Source organism: Vigna angularis, chromosome 11 (genome assembly GCF_016808095.1).
Source record: "Vigna angularis cultivar LongXiaoDou No.4 chromosome 11, ASM1680809v1, whole genome shotgun sequence".
NCBI classification, from domain to species: Eukaryota; Viridiplantae; Streptophyta; class Magnoliopsida; order Fabales; family Fabaceae; genus Vigna; species Vigna angularis.
This window is the reverse complement of record NC_068980.1, coordinates 3476988-3490881: the sequence shown is the minus strand read 5'-3', so window position 1 is coordinate 3490881 and position 13894 is coordinate 3476988. Positions and strand designations below refer to the sequence as shown.

Sequence of the window (13894 nt, the reverse complement as noted above, 5' to 3'; positions counted from 1 at the left end):
ATAGATAACATGCTTTGACCATATTTTAACATTATGTATTATCATGTGATTATGTGATTAGTTGATTTTGATGTTTATGATTAATATTAATTATGAAGTAATTTTGTACCATTATAATACATATTAAAATGTCATAAAAAAATATTATTAAATTATCATGGTATAATAGTATTGTATGGTGAATATAAACACCACTGGGTTTCTTTTCCTATGCGAGTTTCTATCTTCTATTTTCTTTCTCCCAGTTTCCCAGAAGAGTTGAAACTTCCATAATTCATGCTCAGTCGTAATCTTTCTCTTTTAGGGGTTTGTGTTTTCCCTTATCTTATGTTATAGTATTTTCCATGCTCATAATTCCATTGACATGTGAGTTTTTTTCTTTTCACCATACATATTTGCTTCATTTCAAAATCCTGCATCTTCTTCTACGTTTCTGTTATCCTGTAAAAAACTGTTATGGATCCAAACACTGTCATGAGCAGTTACGAGTTTGATGAATGGGATCTCAATGGACACTACACCAACCTCTTCACGGATCCTTTTTTCTCTCAGTCCGATATGGGCCCACCTGAGTTTTCTCCAAATACAATTTTAAACTCTGACCCGCTTATTTCGTCCTCCGCCGACTCCGCCGCTATGGTGGCTACGGTTGAGGAAGACACTGATTTTTCAGAAACCTTCAAGTTCATAAGTCAAATTCTCATGGAAGAGAACTTTGAACAGAAACCTTGTATGTGCTATGACCCTTTGACTCTGCAACACACTGAGAAATCATTCTATGATGCTTTGGAATTGGAACCGCCACTGCCTCTTTCCCCTAATCAGCACCCGCTTGAGAGCCCCGATGGTAATTCTTCCAATTCCACTACTGATTCAGCCAATTCTCACGACTTGAAGCCTTCTTCACCCAATACACCTGTTTCTGGTGGTGGTGAGGCTTTGCATTCCTCTACCCACGCGCCCTCTTTCTTTGTTCCTCCGTCTGCTTTGACAAAAATTAACGATGGAACCCTGGATATGGATTCTTCTGTGAGCAAGCTCTTGGCTGAAAATATTTTCAATGATGCAGAATCTATGTTGCAGTTTAGGAGAGGGTTGGAGGAGGCTAGTAAGTTTCTTCCTCAGAGACCTCAGCTTTTCACTGGGTTGGAGAGCGCCACCGATTCTGCGGAACCAGAGGTAGGAGGGGAGGTAACCGTTAAGCGTGAGAATTCAATTGGGGTGAAGAGTAGAAAGAATCACGCGCGCCAACAAGATGAAGAAGAAGAAAGAAGCAACAAACACTCTGAGGTTTGTGTTGATGAGGAGAATGAAATATCTGAAATATTTGATAAGGTATTGCTTAGTGTTGAAAATGTGCCACTGTGTGCTAGTAAGAATGTATCTGTGGCAGTGGGAGATGGTAACGCAAAGCTGAGTGAGCAATCGCCTTCGGTTGATGTAGGGAAGGTTCGTTCCAAGAGGCAAGGGAAGAAGAAGGAAACAGTGGATTTGAGGACCCTTTTGGTTCTGTGTGCACAAGCTGTGTCTGCCAGTGACAACAGGACTGCTAATGAACTACTGAAGCAGATTAGGCAGCATTCTTCTGCTTTGGGTGATGCCTCACAAAGGTTGGCTCATTATGTGGGCAATGCTTTGGAGGCTCGCTTGGTTGGTGCCGGAACTGGAACACAGATATTTTATATGAGCTACAGGAACTTCACTACTACTGATTTCCTGAAAGCGTACCAAGTTTTCATATCTGCCTGCCCTTTCAAGAAATTTGCACATTTCTTTGCAAATAAAATGATTATGAAAACAGCAGAAAAGGCAGAAACTCTTCATATTATTGACTTTGGTATCTTGTATGGTTTCCAGTGGCCAATTCTTATCAAGTTTTTATCAAGTAGAACTGGAGGACCTCCCAAGCTGCGCATCACAGGAATAGAGTATCCCCAACCAGGCTTTCGCCCATCCGAAAGAATCGAGGAGACTGGTCGTCGTCTAGCTAAGTATTGCAACCGATTCAATGTTCCCTTTGAGTACAAGGCCATACCATCAAGAAACTGGGAAACCATTCAAATTGAAGACCTTAAGATTGAGAGCAATGAGGTGCTTGCTGTGAACTGTCTGGTAAGGTTTAAGAATTTGCTTGACGAATCAATTGAAGTGAGCAGTCCCAAAAATGCTGTTCTGAATTTAATCAGGAAGATGAATCCGCATATTTTTGTTCAATCCGTGGTAAATGGATCTTATAATGCCCCTTTCTTTGTCACGCGCTTCCGGGAGGCACTGTTCCATTATTCTTCAATTTATGATATGTTTGATACTCTGGTATCCCGTGAAAATGAATGGAGGTTGATGCTTGAGAGAGAATTTTTGGGTCGGGAGATCATGAATGTTGTAGCATGTGAAGCTCTTGAAAGGGTTGAGAGGCCTGAAACATACAAACAATGGCAGGTTAGGAATACTAGAGCTGGTTTTAGGCAGCTACCACTGGACAAGGAGTTAATGGCCAAATTTAGGAACAAGTTAAGGGAATGGTACCACAAGGATTTTGTCTTTGATGAAGATGGCGGCTGGATGCTTCAAGGTTGGAAGGGTCGCATTTTGTATGCTTCATCTTGTTGGGTGCCAGCATAATTTATGTCACCCAACTCTTGTTTCAGAACTCATTCTGGACACAAGGTACGATTCTAAGGATCACTCGGAAATATTTAATCTTTTCACTTTTATTATAATCCTAGCTGTGCGTAGCTGTTACCAGAGTTTAAACAGCATATATGATGTAACAATGAAAAGCTAATTGTGTTCTTTTGATTGTTTCAGGTGACCTTCAGCTATTGTGAAATTTGATGAATATTCTTCACAGGTTTGCACTCGGTGACCCTGACTGTATAATAGTGGCAGAATTTCCTCTCAGATTAGCATCAAATCCTACAGGGATTAGGACAAGAACATTAGTTGTAAAAATGTTCTTTACGTTGTTTTTTTTTTCTTTTCTTTCTCTGACCTTCTTGATATCTTGTATCACGGGACAAACTAGCGACTGATTCTATTGTTTATTGATGGATGACTGTTTCATTTAGTTCTACAGTTACCGTTTTTGCTTCTTTGTTTTTCCTTGAAGTATGATTTTAATTCTGCAAAAACAACTAAAACATAGTTTGGGAGAAAGTTCGATACCAACTTTTATTGAACGCTGCTGTAACTTCCGTTGAATGCCTTTGGGTTGACTAATCTCAAATATTTTTCAATTGAAGAAAGCATATTGTTGAGTATAGGTAGACCTTTGAAGCTTCTTCCGCTATAAATGCTTATTTCCTTTCCGAAAGAAACTTTCTATAGTTTCCATGTATGAAGCTTTTTACCCATTAAGTCCGTGCTATTCTAGAAACCACACGGTTTGTAGACATTGGACACCACAATGGGATCAAAACGAGAAAATCATCACTAATATAAAGTAGCTTCCACCTTCAGCTGGGAATTGGAGGTGCGGGAAAATAAGCTTTTACATTTAACGCAGAAAAGACATGATTTTACGATTTTGAAAGCAATTTCAATTTCAACTCGACAAGTTTGAGCAAGCACAGTTGTTGATTTCAATTTCAAGGAATTTACAATGACCAGAGCATTTATTGTTTGTATTCCTAATCTTGTTTTTTTTTTCGTGTGTTTGTATTTTGTTTTTAATCTATGATGTGTTTTCTTATTTTAAGATAATGTTTCGTAGACAATAAAAAAGTTATTTCCTTTAATTTAATTTAAAGTATATTTTTAACGTGTATTGTACCACTATTCAATAAATTTTGATTATTGGTAAGATATCTATTTCTTTTTAAATAAGACTCAAATGTTTGATTATTTAGATTAATATTTGGTCGTAAAATAAATTCATTCAAAATAAAAGTCAACTAGTCATAATAAACATGACAATCATAAGATATTAATTATTTATTATTACATGTCTATTATATCATTTTTTAGTTAACTTCGTTATCAAATATTTTTATCCAAATCTTCTTATTATTCTAAGACATCTTGACTCTAGAAGGAAGAAGAAAAGAAATATAATCAGGAAGGATATTTTAAAGTCTTGTGAATATCGTCTTTATTTTTGTAAAAATATTTAACAATAACAGTGAAGTCGATAAAGATTTTTCAAAAAAGACCACATAATATATATAAAAAAACACAACGAATAATGAGTGATAACAACTAGAAGAAACACTAAAATACCACAACCAAAAAGCAATATGGTAACATCATGGATGAGACCTTCTTAAGGACTTTGAAGAAAACTTGGAGACAAAATATATTTTTTGTATTTTTGTATAATTTTTTAGTTTGGACCCTTGACCTTTATAAGTGTTTTATTTTCTATTTGTTTATATTTCACCTTTATTAGATATTGTATATGTTTCTATTTTTTTTAACTAGATACTTTCTAGACTCTAACTCTAAGAAGTTTGTTGAACAAGCCTTGGTAGCATTTGGATTCATGATTACAAGGTTGATAGTATGTAAACTTTTTTTTATAAACTCTCCTACAATTAGAATTTGAGTATTTTGGAATTTGAATAAATTTTCAAAGTGAAAAAACTTTCTTAGTTCTTCTTTAGAATTTTTTATCCATATTTTTTTAATTTTCGATTTAAAGTGTTGGATCTTCATTTAATTATTAATTTCACTTGATTATGGTGTCCATCACGGTAGAATAAAGTTTCTTTATTGCATTTTCAATTTTGCACTCATTTAGTAAAAATTGTTAGAATGATCCTACACAAGGTTAATGTTTCATCACAACCTTGTTGCTTAGTTTCAAAAGTAACTTGAAAACCTTAAAAGGAATAATGTTACAGAGAATGCTCAAATTGGACAAAAATTGGATAGAGTTTGTATGCATTGTGTCATTTTGAGCTTAAATACAATGAAAAGAAAAGAGAGAGTCTAACCTATCACATCTTCTTTCCCTTGCATAAAATATACAAGGAGTTGATTATGGTTAGAATATCAACACCCAATAGCATGTATATTTCCAAATGTACTTAAGAGTTGTGAGTATCATCGTTACTCTTGTATAAACCACATTATGGGAATGTCATTTTTGAAAAAAGATAACACTAACATAAGAAACATCAATCACAAGGTAGTTTTGCATCACATAGTCACAACTCTGAAACTAATGCCATTTTATTGATAGTCTATGTAAAAAGTCAACATCAAACCTAAAAGAGCTAAGGCACAAATCCTCAAGTTCATGCAACTAGAGGAACTAAAAAACTTGTGAAACCAAGTTCAAACAAAGACATACCTTGTTAAAACACTTTGATAAAGCTCAAAATAGTAAGAATCAAACAATGTGAAAGTCCAAAGAGCCATGACAAACATGACTCCCTTGCTACCTAAACTTGAGCTATCATAGACAGACAATGAAATTACGATACTTGAGATGGAAAACATTCTTACTTAATCAATTAACAACAATAAACACTCGTAGTTTCGTAGATGAAAACTTGTGTTATTGCTTTGACAAAGAACTAGAAATGTGGCTCCTCACCACTCTACCTATCTCTTATTTATAAAAGGAAATCTAAATTTCTAATCGTTATAAACATCTACCTAATTGTTGGATCATCCTTCATCTAGCAATCATGATTGCCTTTTAAATTTCTGGATGTTAGAATCCCATTGATTGGACATGATTCATAACTATTTCTAAATGTTTCAAATTCTATGTCGATTCAAAGGTCCTTGAGTTTGGGATAGTCAGACATGTTCTCAACCAAAGAAATGGATCTTTTCCTTCAAAAGACTTTTCATTGGTTCTAAACTCCTTATACCAAAGGGGTCAATTGTTAGGATCGTCGCACAGTGGAATAATTGCATTTGGACAAAAATCAAGAAGGAAGAGGATTAATTGGTTTCTTAATAAAAATTGCGCTTTAAATTTTTTTCCCTTTATAATATCAGAGTTACAATAAAAAATTCTTTCCTTTATAATATCAATAAATAAATAAATAAAGAGATTAGGGGAAAAGAAAATTACACAAAGTATTTTATACTGAGTACAAAAAGATTCTATTTCTTAGTTGTTATTCACTCTTAAGTGAATGATTAACTAAACACTGAAATTACAAACATTAATGGAATGAACAGTTTAGGAAAGAACATACATCTCTTGAAGAACCACATGAGATTAAGAACATCTTCCTTGAAACCACAAGAAATGAAACACCTCATTTGAATCACATAAAGGATTACATACCTTTCGAGTTAAGAGATGAAAGACACATCTGTTGAAATCCACAAGGGATTAACACCTCCTTTAACTCACACAAAGGATAAACAACTTCACCTAGCAACGATAATAACACTCAATATCACACTTAATGAAAGTTATCGCTCTACCCACACTAGGTTTTCAAAGTTTTTCCACAGAGAGTTATAATCCAACTCCTATATCTAAAAACATAAAGCTTTGCTCATTTTATAGAAGAAAACTTGCTTTGGAAAGAGCCCATTTCGAAATTAGTTCAAAATATGGAAAACCAAGTTATAGCTACCACTAATGATCGACTATTTTTCAAAAATAATTTCATTCTGCATGATAATAGATTATCATTGTATGAAAAGGTTATTTTCCACTAAGTGTTTCAGTGCTGGTACTTTGTGACTCTATAGACATAGCCTAAAATACTTCAACAATTATTACAAGAGTATTATAAAGATATTATAAAGACAAAACATTGCAACAAACAAAATACAAGTCTTTCAAATATTTCTTGGTTTCTATTTCATCTTTGGACTTAGTATCATCATCAAAGTAAACTTTATGAAGAAGAATGTCTAACATCTTTTTCTTTTGTCAACACCAATGTATGATACGGTTTGACATGTTATCAAATTAAAAAATGAGTTTCTCTTTCAAAATTTTGTAATGCTTTAAAATTCCATGAACATAAAGATTAGTATATAAATATTCAACTGAGCATATCTTGAATTATCAAATAGATATGAAGTAAAATTCTAATAAAAATTTAAATATTTTTATTATTTGTCATGAATATTAAACTAAATTTGATAATCAAATTATTACCCTATAAATGTTGAGACTATATACATTAGTATAAATTCCAAGAAATATATATTATCATTGCATATTTATCATATCATTATTTTCCAAATCACATAAACAATGACAACCTTCATTGATAAAATAAATTAAACAAAAAATTTTCTCAACTTCACAAAAGAAGACATCTCAAGAAAAAAATATATCCTAAGATCTTGCAAAGGTTATCTCAACCTAATATGCATATATTTAAAAAATTATAATAGATTTATTTTAAAAATTATATCTAAGATGATTTTTTATTGATTATACAGAATATCTATACTATAAAAATGCACTGATACAAAAAACTAAAAACTAAAATAAAATAATTATGCATAATTTGATATGTTAACAAATGGGGTGATTACTTCATAAAGACACTCAAAAACATGGGTGGTGAATGTGATTGGACACGTCTTCATTTACTTCTTAATCTCTTTTGAATTCTTTACTTTATACATATTTTGACTTTAAAATAAAAGAAATGTTGATTTTTTACCAATACTTCAATTATTTATAACGTTCTATTAGCATAATGTGTATGTTGGACCCTACTTCTGTTCAATCTCAAGAATCAGCCGACAGCACAGTACCAGTTCCTTTAAAACGGTTTATTTTTCATCTTAAGACAAACAATTAATGTTTTTAAGCTTAGCTCTTTATTTAATTGATTCTTATATTTAATACAAATCCTATTTACAAATAAATAATAAGACAAATTTTCAATTAATTAGCAATAAAATTATTAATAGCAAACAACTGCAAGCAATTTTAATTTAGGTAGAATATAATTTATAATTATCATCCGTACATCCCAAATCTCATTAAAATAAATATTAATGTGATTCTTAAAAAACAAACATGTTTGGTTTGGTTGTTGTTGGTTGTGATGGATTGGTTACGACTGTTGATTGAACATCACTTTCAGCCGTCCCATGATTGGTATGATTCATACTTTGTTTCCACTAACTTATTCTTCTTAGTGCTGGACGACACATTCTGATTTCATCATAGAGACGATGCATGCATTTATATGAAACTTTGAAAATTCTATCAAATTTGAATCAAGATTTTATATAACGTGTTCAACTAAAAATTTATAAAATAAACTAATTGTACCGTATGAATATTTGTGAGGATAATCAACTGAAAAAATAAACAGTTAACAACTCTTAATTAATCGATTAAGATAGTTGTTGAAGTAGTTATAATTGATTGACAGTTAATAAAAATATTAATTATTTATTGATATTGAGTCAGGCTATGTTTGACAGAAAAGTCAAATAACTAATTCTGAATACTCATTTTTCTATTAAACATTATCATGTAAAGTCAATGATTTGAGTGTATCTTTAACAGGTACTCTCCCACATGACTTGAGCAAGGAAGAGAGAGTGAAACTTAGATAATAAAAAACTATAATGAAATTTATCCAATCTTCAAAACAACTTGAAGTGCTTTGAATAAGAGATATCAATCCTATAAAACATTAATCTAAATATTTTATAAAATATTTTTATGTTGGTCCAACTCACTTAGCTAATAAAAGTAATAGTTATTAGTGCTATCAAATATATGAACTAAATATAACTGAGATCAAATGCATTACTCTTTTTTTTTCAAAATAAATTGAATTTAAAATGATTTAAAACGGTGAATGATTGTCAAAAGTGATAGTGAAAGAAAGTAATTATTCATTCATAAATAGAAATGATGCAATAAAAATAAATAAAGAGACAACTTTTTAAGAAAATATAAAAAACTAGAAAAGACAATTTAGATTTTACTTGCAATATTGATAAATTTATTTTGTGGGTCTTATTATATTACATTACCTTTAAAATCTCATAATAATTTTATTTTGATAGAAAAATATAATAAATAGGTTGATGAAACGATTAGTCTGGTGAGCTTTGAATATGTTATTTTTTTTGTCTGCTAAAAAAGAAATGGATGGACTCATCCTTAGTAGAAAAATTAGATTCAAAATCTTAGCTAAATACGGGATAGTAAATGATACGCCGTCAATCAATTTATATAAATAATTTTTAAGCTTTTAATTAATTAATTAATATTTTTAATAAAATAAGTTAAAACAATTATTATTTGGATTAAATATATTTTTAACATAAAATTAAAAATTGTCTTTATTTTGATTTTGAAATTTTAAAAATAATAGATATGTTTTTTAATTTTTTATGAGTTAAACAACTTTTATATAAACAAAACTTGAAACATATCAAATTATATAAATAATTTAATTTGCTACCTTAAAATACTATTTAACTTGTTAATTTTTTTTTTGTATAATTTAAGTTAAAAGAATTATATCTATTTATTTTTAGAATTTGAAAAATAAATTATATTAAAGTTTAAGATAATAACAAATTTTAATTTCACATTAAAATTTAAAAACTATAAATAAATTTAAATTTTATTTATAAATTAAATTTATAAATAATAATTGAAATCTTTCTATTTGTAAGTGAAAATAATATAAAACAGTATCTTTTAAAATATATTTTATTAAAATGAATGATTAGTAAGATTTTAAGTAAACTTACTTAAAAAATTAATATCAATATAATATAAAACCTTAAGATATAAAATTATGGATTTTTTATTATTAAATATTTAACATTCTTATATTTAATGTATTACTTACACTTATTTTTCAATATATCTCTAATATAGCTATTTTATTATGAAAATTGTATAATATATTTTTTTGGTCAAAATTAGTTAGACAAGCAACTTCATCAAAACCAAACTATCTAAACACTGATGAGACCAATTGATTAAACTAAGATAGATTAAGTTCAAAATCATTTCACTTAAAAATTAAATTATAATTAATCATATTTAAGTCATAATTAAGCTAAATGTAATAAAAAATTTATTTTAAAATCTATAAATAATAATTTGAAATAAGAAGATATGTTACGCATTAATTAAGCAAATATTACTCTTTTCAATCAATCCAAATTGATTTTAACATTAAAAGACTTTGACATGTATCACCAACTATGTTTGATAAACAAAACTTAAATTTATGAATGACGAATTAAAAACCAACAAATTAAGCTAGAGATTCGATTCTATACTCGAAACAAGAGTAAAAGATTAAGTAGAAGTATATTTGATATAATTTGTTAATTGTTTAAATGAGTGGTGTTAGGTGCAGTCCATTTTAGAATCTTGTATTGCAGGACACATTATTTGAGATCTTGTTTTGTTTAATTTTGGTGTCCCATTCCACTCTTGACGAATCACCTTTAAGAATAAAAAACAATAGTCAAAATCGAGTTCTCGTCCAGATTCTTAGGTTATACCATTAAAATCAATCCTTCAATAAAGGACCTAAAGTCATTGCTTGGAATGGATAAATTATAGCTACGTATTACTAGGACTGGGCACAGTTCAGTAAAAAAACTGTAAACTATAGTTAATCTATACTATTTGGTACTTAAAAAACTTAAACTATTTGTACTAAAAACCAATTATACTGTTTAATAGTTCAGTTTAAAAATATTAAACTTAGAACTTAGTGTACAGTTAACTGTGAATTTTACAGTTAACTATGAACTGTGATTTATGTCATTTTCTATCATAGTGGTTTAGGTCATTTTTATGATGGGTTTAGGAAACACCCTGCAATGATGCTCTGTTCCATGGAGAAACTTGATGCAGTGATGGAGTTTTGGGTGGATCAACTTGGATGGGATAGTTCTGTGTTTATTGCGTACCCTTGGTTGTTTAGGTACAATTTGGAGAAAGGACTCGTTCCGAGGGCTTTGGTTCTGCAGCATCTTCTCTCCAGAGGATTGGTGAAGAAGGATGCTAGCATCTTCACACCATTACGCAGATGACATAATGTTTGTGTGGATGAATTATTTTATTATTTTTTGTTTCTACTAAATTAATATTATTATGGCGTATATTAATTAATTATGGGAATTTTACTTTATTGTGTTTTATTTTCTTCTGCAGTTTTTTGATTTATGTCTTTGGGAAGAGTTTAGTGTTGATGAGTTGTCATTGATTAATTGAACATGGACTATAGTTAATTGAATTGTAGTGTGATAAACTAAAAACTAATTAACTGAACTGTACTGCAGTATAATTGAACCAGAAAATAGTTCAGTTAAGTTATTTTAAACTATTTTTTAGTTCAGTGCAGTTTTTCTGAACTGGTTTATAGTTAACTATAAATTTTTACAATGCAGTGCAGTACAGTGCACTTTGCCCACCCCTACGTATTACATTTCTAAAGTAAATTTCGATTCATTTCACAAAAATGAACGTAGATTCCATTCATTGCAAAAAGGAAACTTTTTTTTTTAGCTTTCGACCCGTGTTAGAATTTAACTCAATTCCAACAAAAATTACTACAAATTGTAATTATAATCTACATGGATTATTTCATTAAAAAAAACACTAATTCAACCAGTACCTAAATTGTCCTTTTCCCAAAATTTGGGAAGAAAACAAAAATAAGAAAATTAGTATTATATTAATTGTAGTTACACTATATGTAAAACATATCTATTTTTATATAAGTTATGCATGTTTCTATATTCTTTTATTCTTTCGTTTTCTTTTATTTTTCAACAAACAATCTTTTCCACCTGTTTTTTCTTTGTCTTTCTTTTGTATATTATTAATTAATTAATGGCATACCAAGAATTGATCCATTTGCAAAAAAATAGTGTTTACTAAAGTTACAATATAAGAAAAATAATTATGTGATGAAAAAAAAATTATCATCATAAACAATATCAAAGTCTTTTACTTTTTTCAAAAATCATCTTAGATCAACACAATAATATAACTTGAAAATTTTAAAATCAAAGAAAAAAAATTATAAATGTTATCTAGTGACAACTAAAGAATAATATTATGTAAAAAATTTTGCAACACGATTTTTCTTTGACTTCAAGTATATTCACACTCTCTAAAATAGAAATTTAATTAAAACATAACAACACCCTGTAAGAATATAAAATTATAAGAAAATATAAAATTGTATTTTTAACGTCATTGTTTATCTTAAATAATAATGTAAAACTTTTAAAGATGTATTATTTTCATCAACTCAATAATTTAAAATTTTTCATATGAATGAATTAATGTTGAAAAATTACATGTGATATGCATCTTAGTCTTAATCATCCTTTAGAACTGAAGACTATAAAACAATTATATAAGACTACAGTACTGCTACAGGAAAAATGTAGTACAAGCCATAGAAACCGGGCCAGCTCCGGGCACTAGATCTATTGTGAAATTGATCTCTCGACTAGGTGGTAAACCTGGTACTTCTTCTGGAAAAACATCAACATATTCTTCTACCACAGGTATTCCGATGATTTGTTCTTCAGTATTCTCTCTTTTCTCCTGAGCTAACACCACATAGCAAGTAGCTCCATCTTTGATATCCTTCGCAACGACCCGAGTTGAGCTTAGTTCTAAATCATTCAAATTTAGAAACTCTATCTTTTGTTTCCCGCAGTTAATAAGAACGTGATTGGCAGTCAACCAATCAATTCCCAAAATAATGTCTAGATTTTGAAGGGGTAAGCAGATCAAGTTCACTTTGAACTTGCGTCCTGCAATTTGGATCGGACATCCGACATAGACTGAACTGGTCGTAACTGGTCCCGATGCTGGTGTAGAAACTACTAATTCACACCCTAGATCACGCATCGGTAATCCGAGTCTTTCTAAACATGCTAGGGATATAAAGGAGTGTGTGGCTCCAGAATCAAACAAAACATATACGCATTCTCCTAACAACATACAGGTGTGTAAGATTAATGTACCTGGCTTAGTAGCCTCTTCTGCAGACATTGCGAATACTCTTTCTGTTGCCCGGGGCTTTATTTCAGCAGAATATTGTTGTTGTGGTTCACCCACTTTCTTTTTCTTTGGACAAACATTAGCAAAGTGTCCCGGATCATTGCAGATGAAACATCTCTTCCCTTCAACTTTTTCCCCAATAAGTTTAGGGCAGTCACGTTTGAAATGTGCTCCTCTACACTCAAAACACTTCACTGTTCCTCGATAGGATAATTGTGGTTTTTCATAAGGCTTTTTGTTGAATTTCATTGAAGATTCTCCCTTTGCAAGTCTGGAAACTCTATTTGGATCAAACTCCAACAATTCTATCATTCTGGCTTTCTCTACCAATGCTGGAAACTCTTGTATTTCCAATGGCATAAGTACCTTCTTCAGTTCATGCCTTAGTCCTCCCTCGAATTTTCGACATCTCCATTCTTCTGTAATATTCTGAGTATAAAATCTTGAGAGATAGCTAAATTTTACCACGTACTCTTGTACTGATAGCCTTCTTTGTTGTAAGGTCAGAAACTCCGCCTCCCTTGCAAATTTTGCACTGTTTGAAAAATATTTTTCCAAGAACCTTATCTTAAAGTTCTCCCAATTCACAGCCTCACCACGAACCGTCATCAACTGTTGCATACTTTCCCACCAATATTCAGCCTCACCCACCAAAAGAAATGATGCATAAGTTAATTTTTGTTCTTCTGAGCAAGTTATTACTCGAAAAATCTTCTCATTCTACCTTAGCCAAGAGTCGGTAGCCTCCCCGTTAAATTTAGTAGGATCATGCCTTAAGAAGTCATTCAAGCTAGAATGATTTTGAGGTACTTGATCAACTTGTTGTTGTTGCATCTTTGTCGAGTTTTAAATGATTTCTTCAAAAAGATAATAATACAATTTAGCATATGATATGAATTTCTTCAAATAGTCATTTTCATCATAAACCATTAATAGTTT

At 30.5% G+C, this 13894-nt stretch overlaps 1 protein-coding gene across 1 annotated transcript; it reads left to right on the top strand.

The window, feature by feature from the left end:
* The first annotated feature begins 204 nt into the window (after window positions 1-204).
* Window positions 205-3067, top strand: LOC108333952 (scarecrow-like protein 14). Its single transcript, XM_017569481.2, has 2 exons — window positions 205-2667; window positions 2809-3067. The coding sequence occupies exon 1, from the start codon at window positions 457-459 to the stop codon at window positions 2620-2622; it is 2166 nt and encodes a 721-aa protein (XP_017424970.1). The 5' UTR covers window positions 205-456; the 3' UTR covers window positions 2623-2667; window positions 2809-3067.
* The last annotated feature ends 10827 nt before the right edge of the window (window positions 3068-13894 follow it).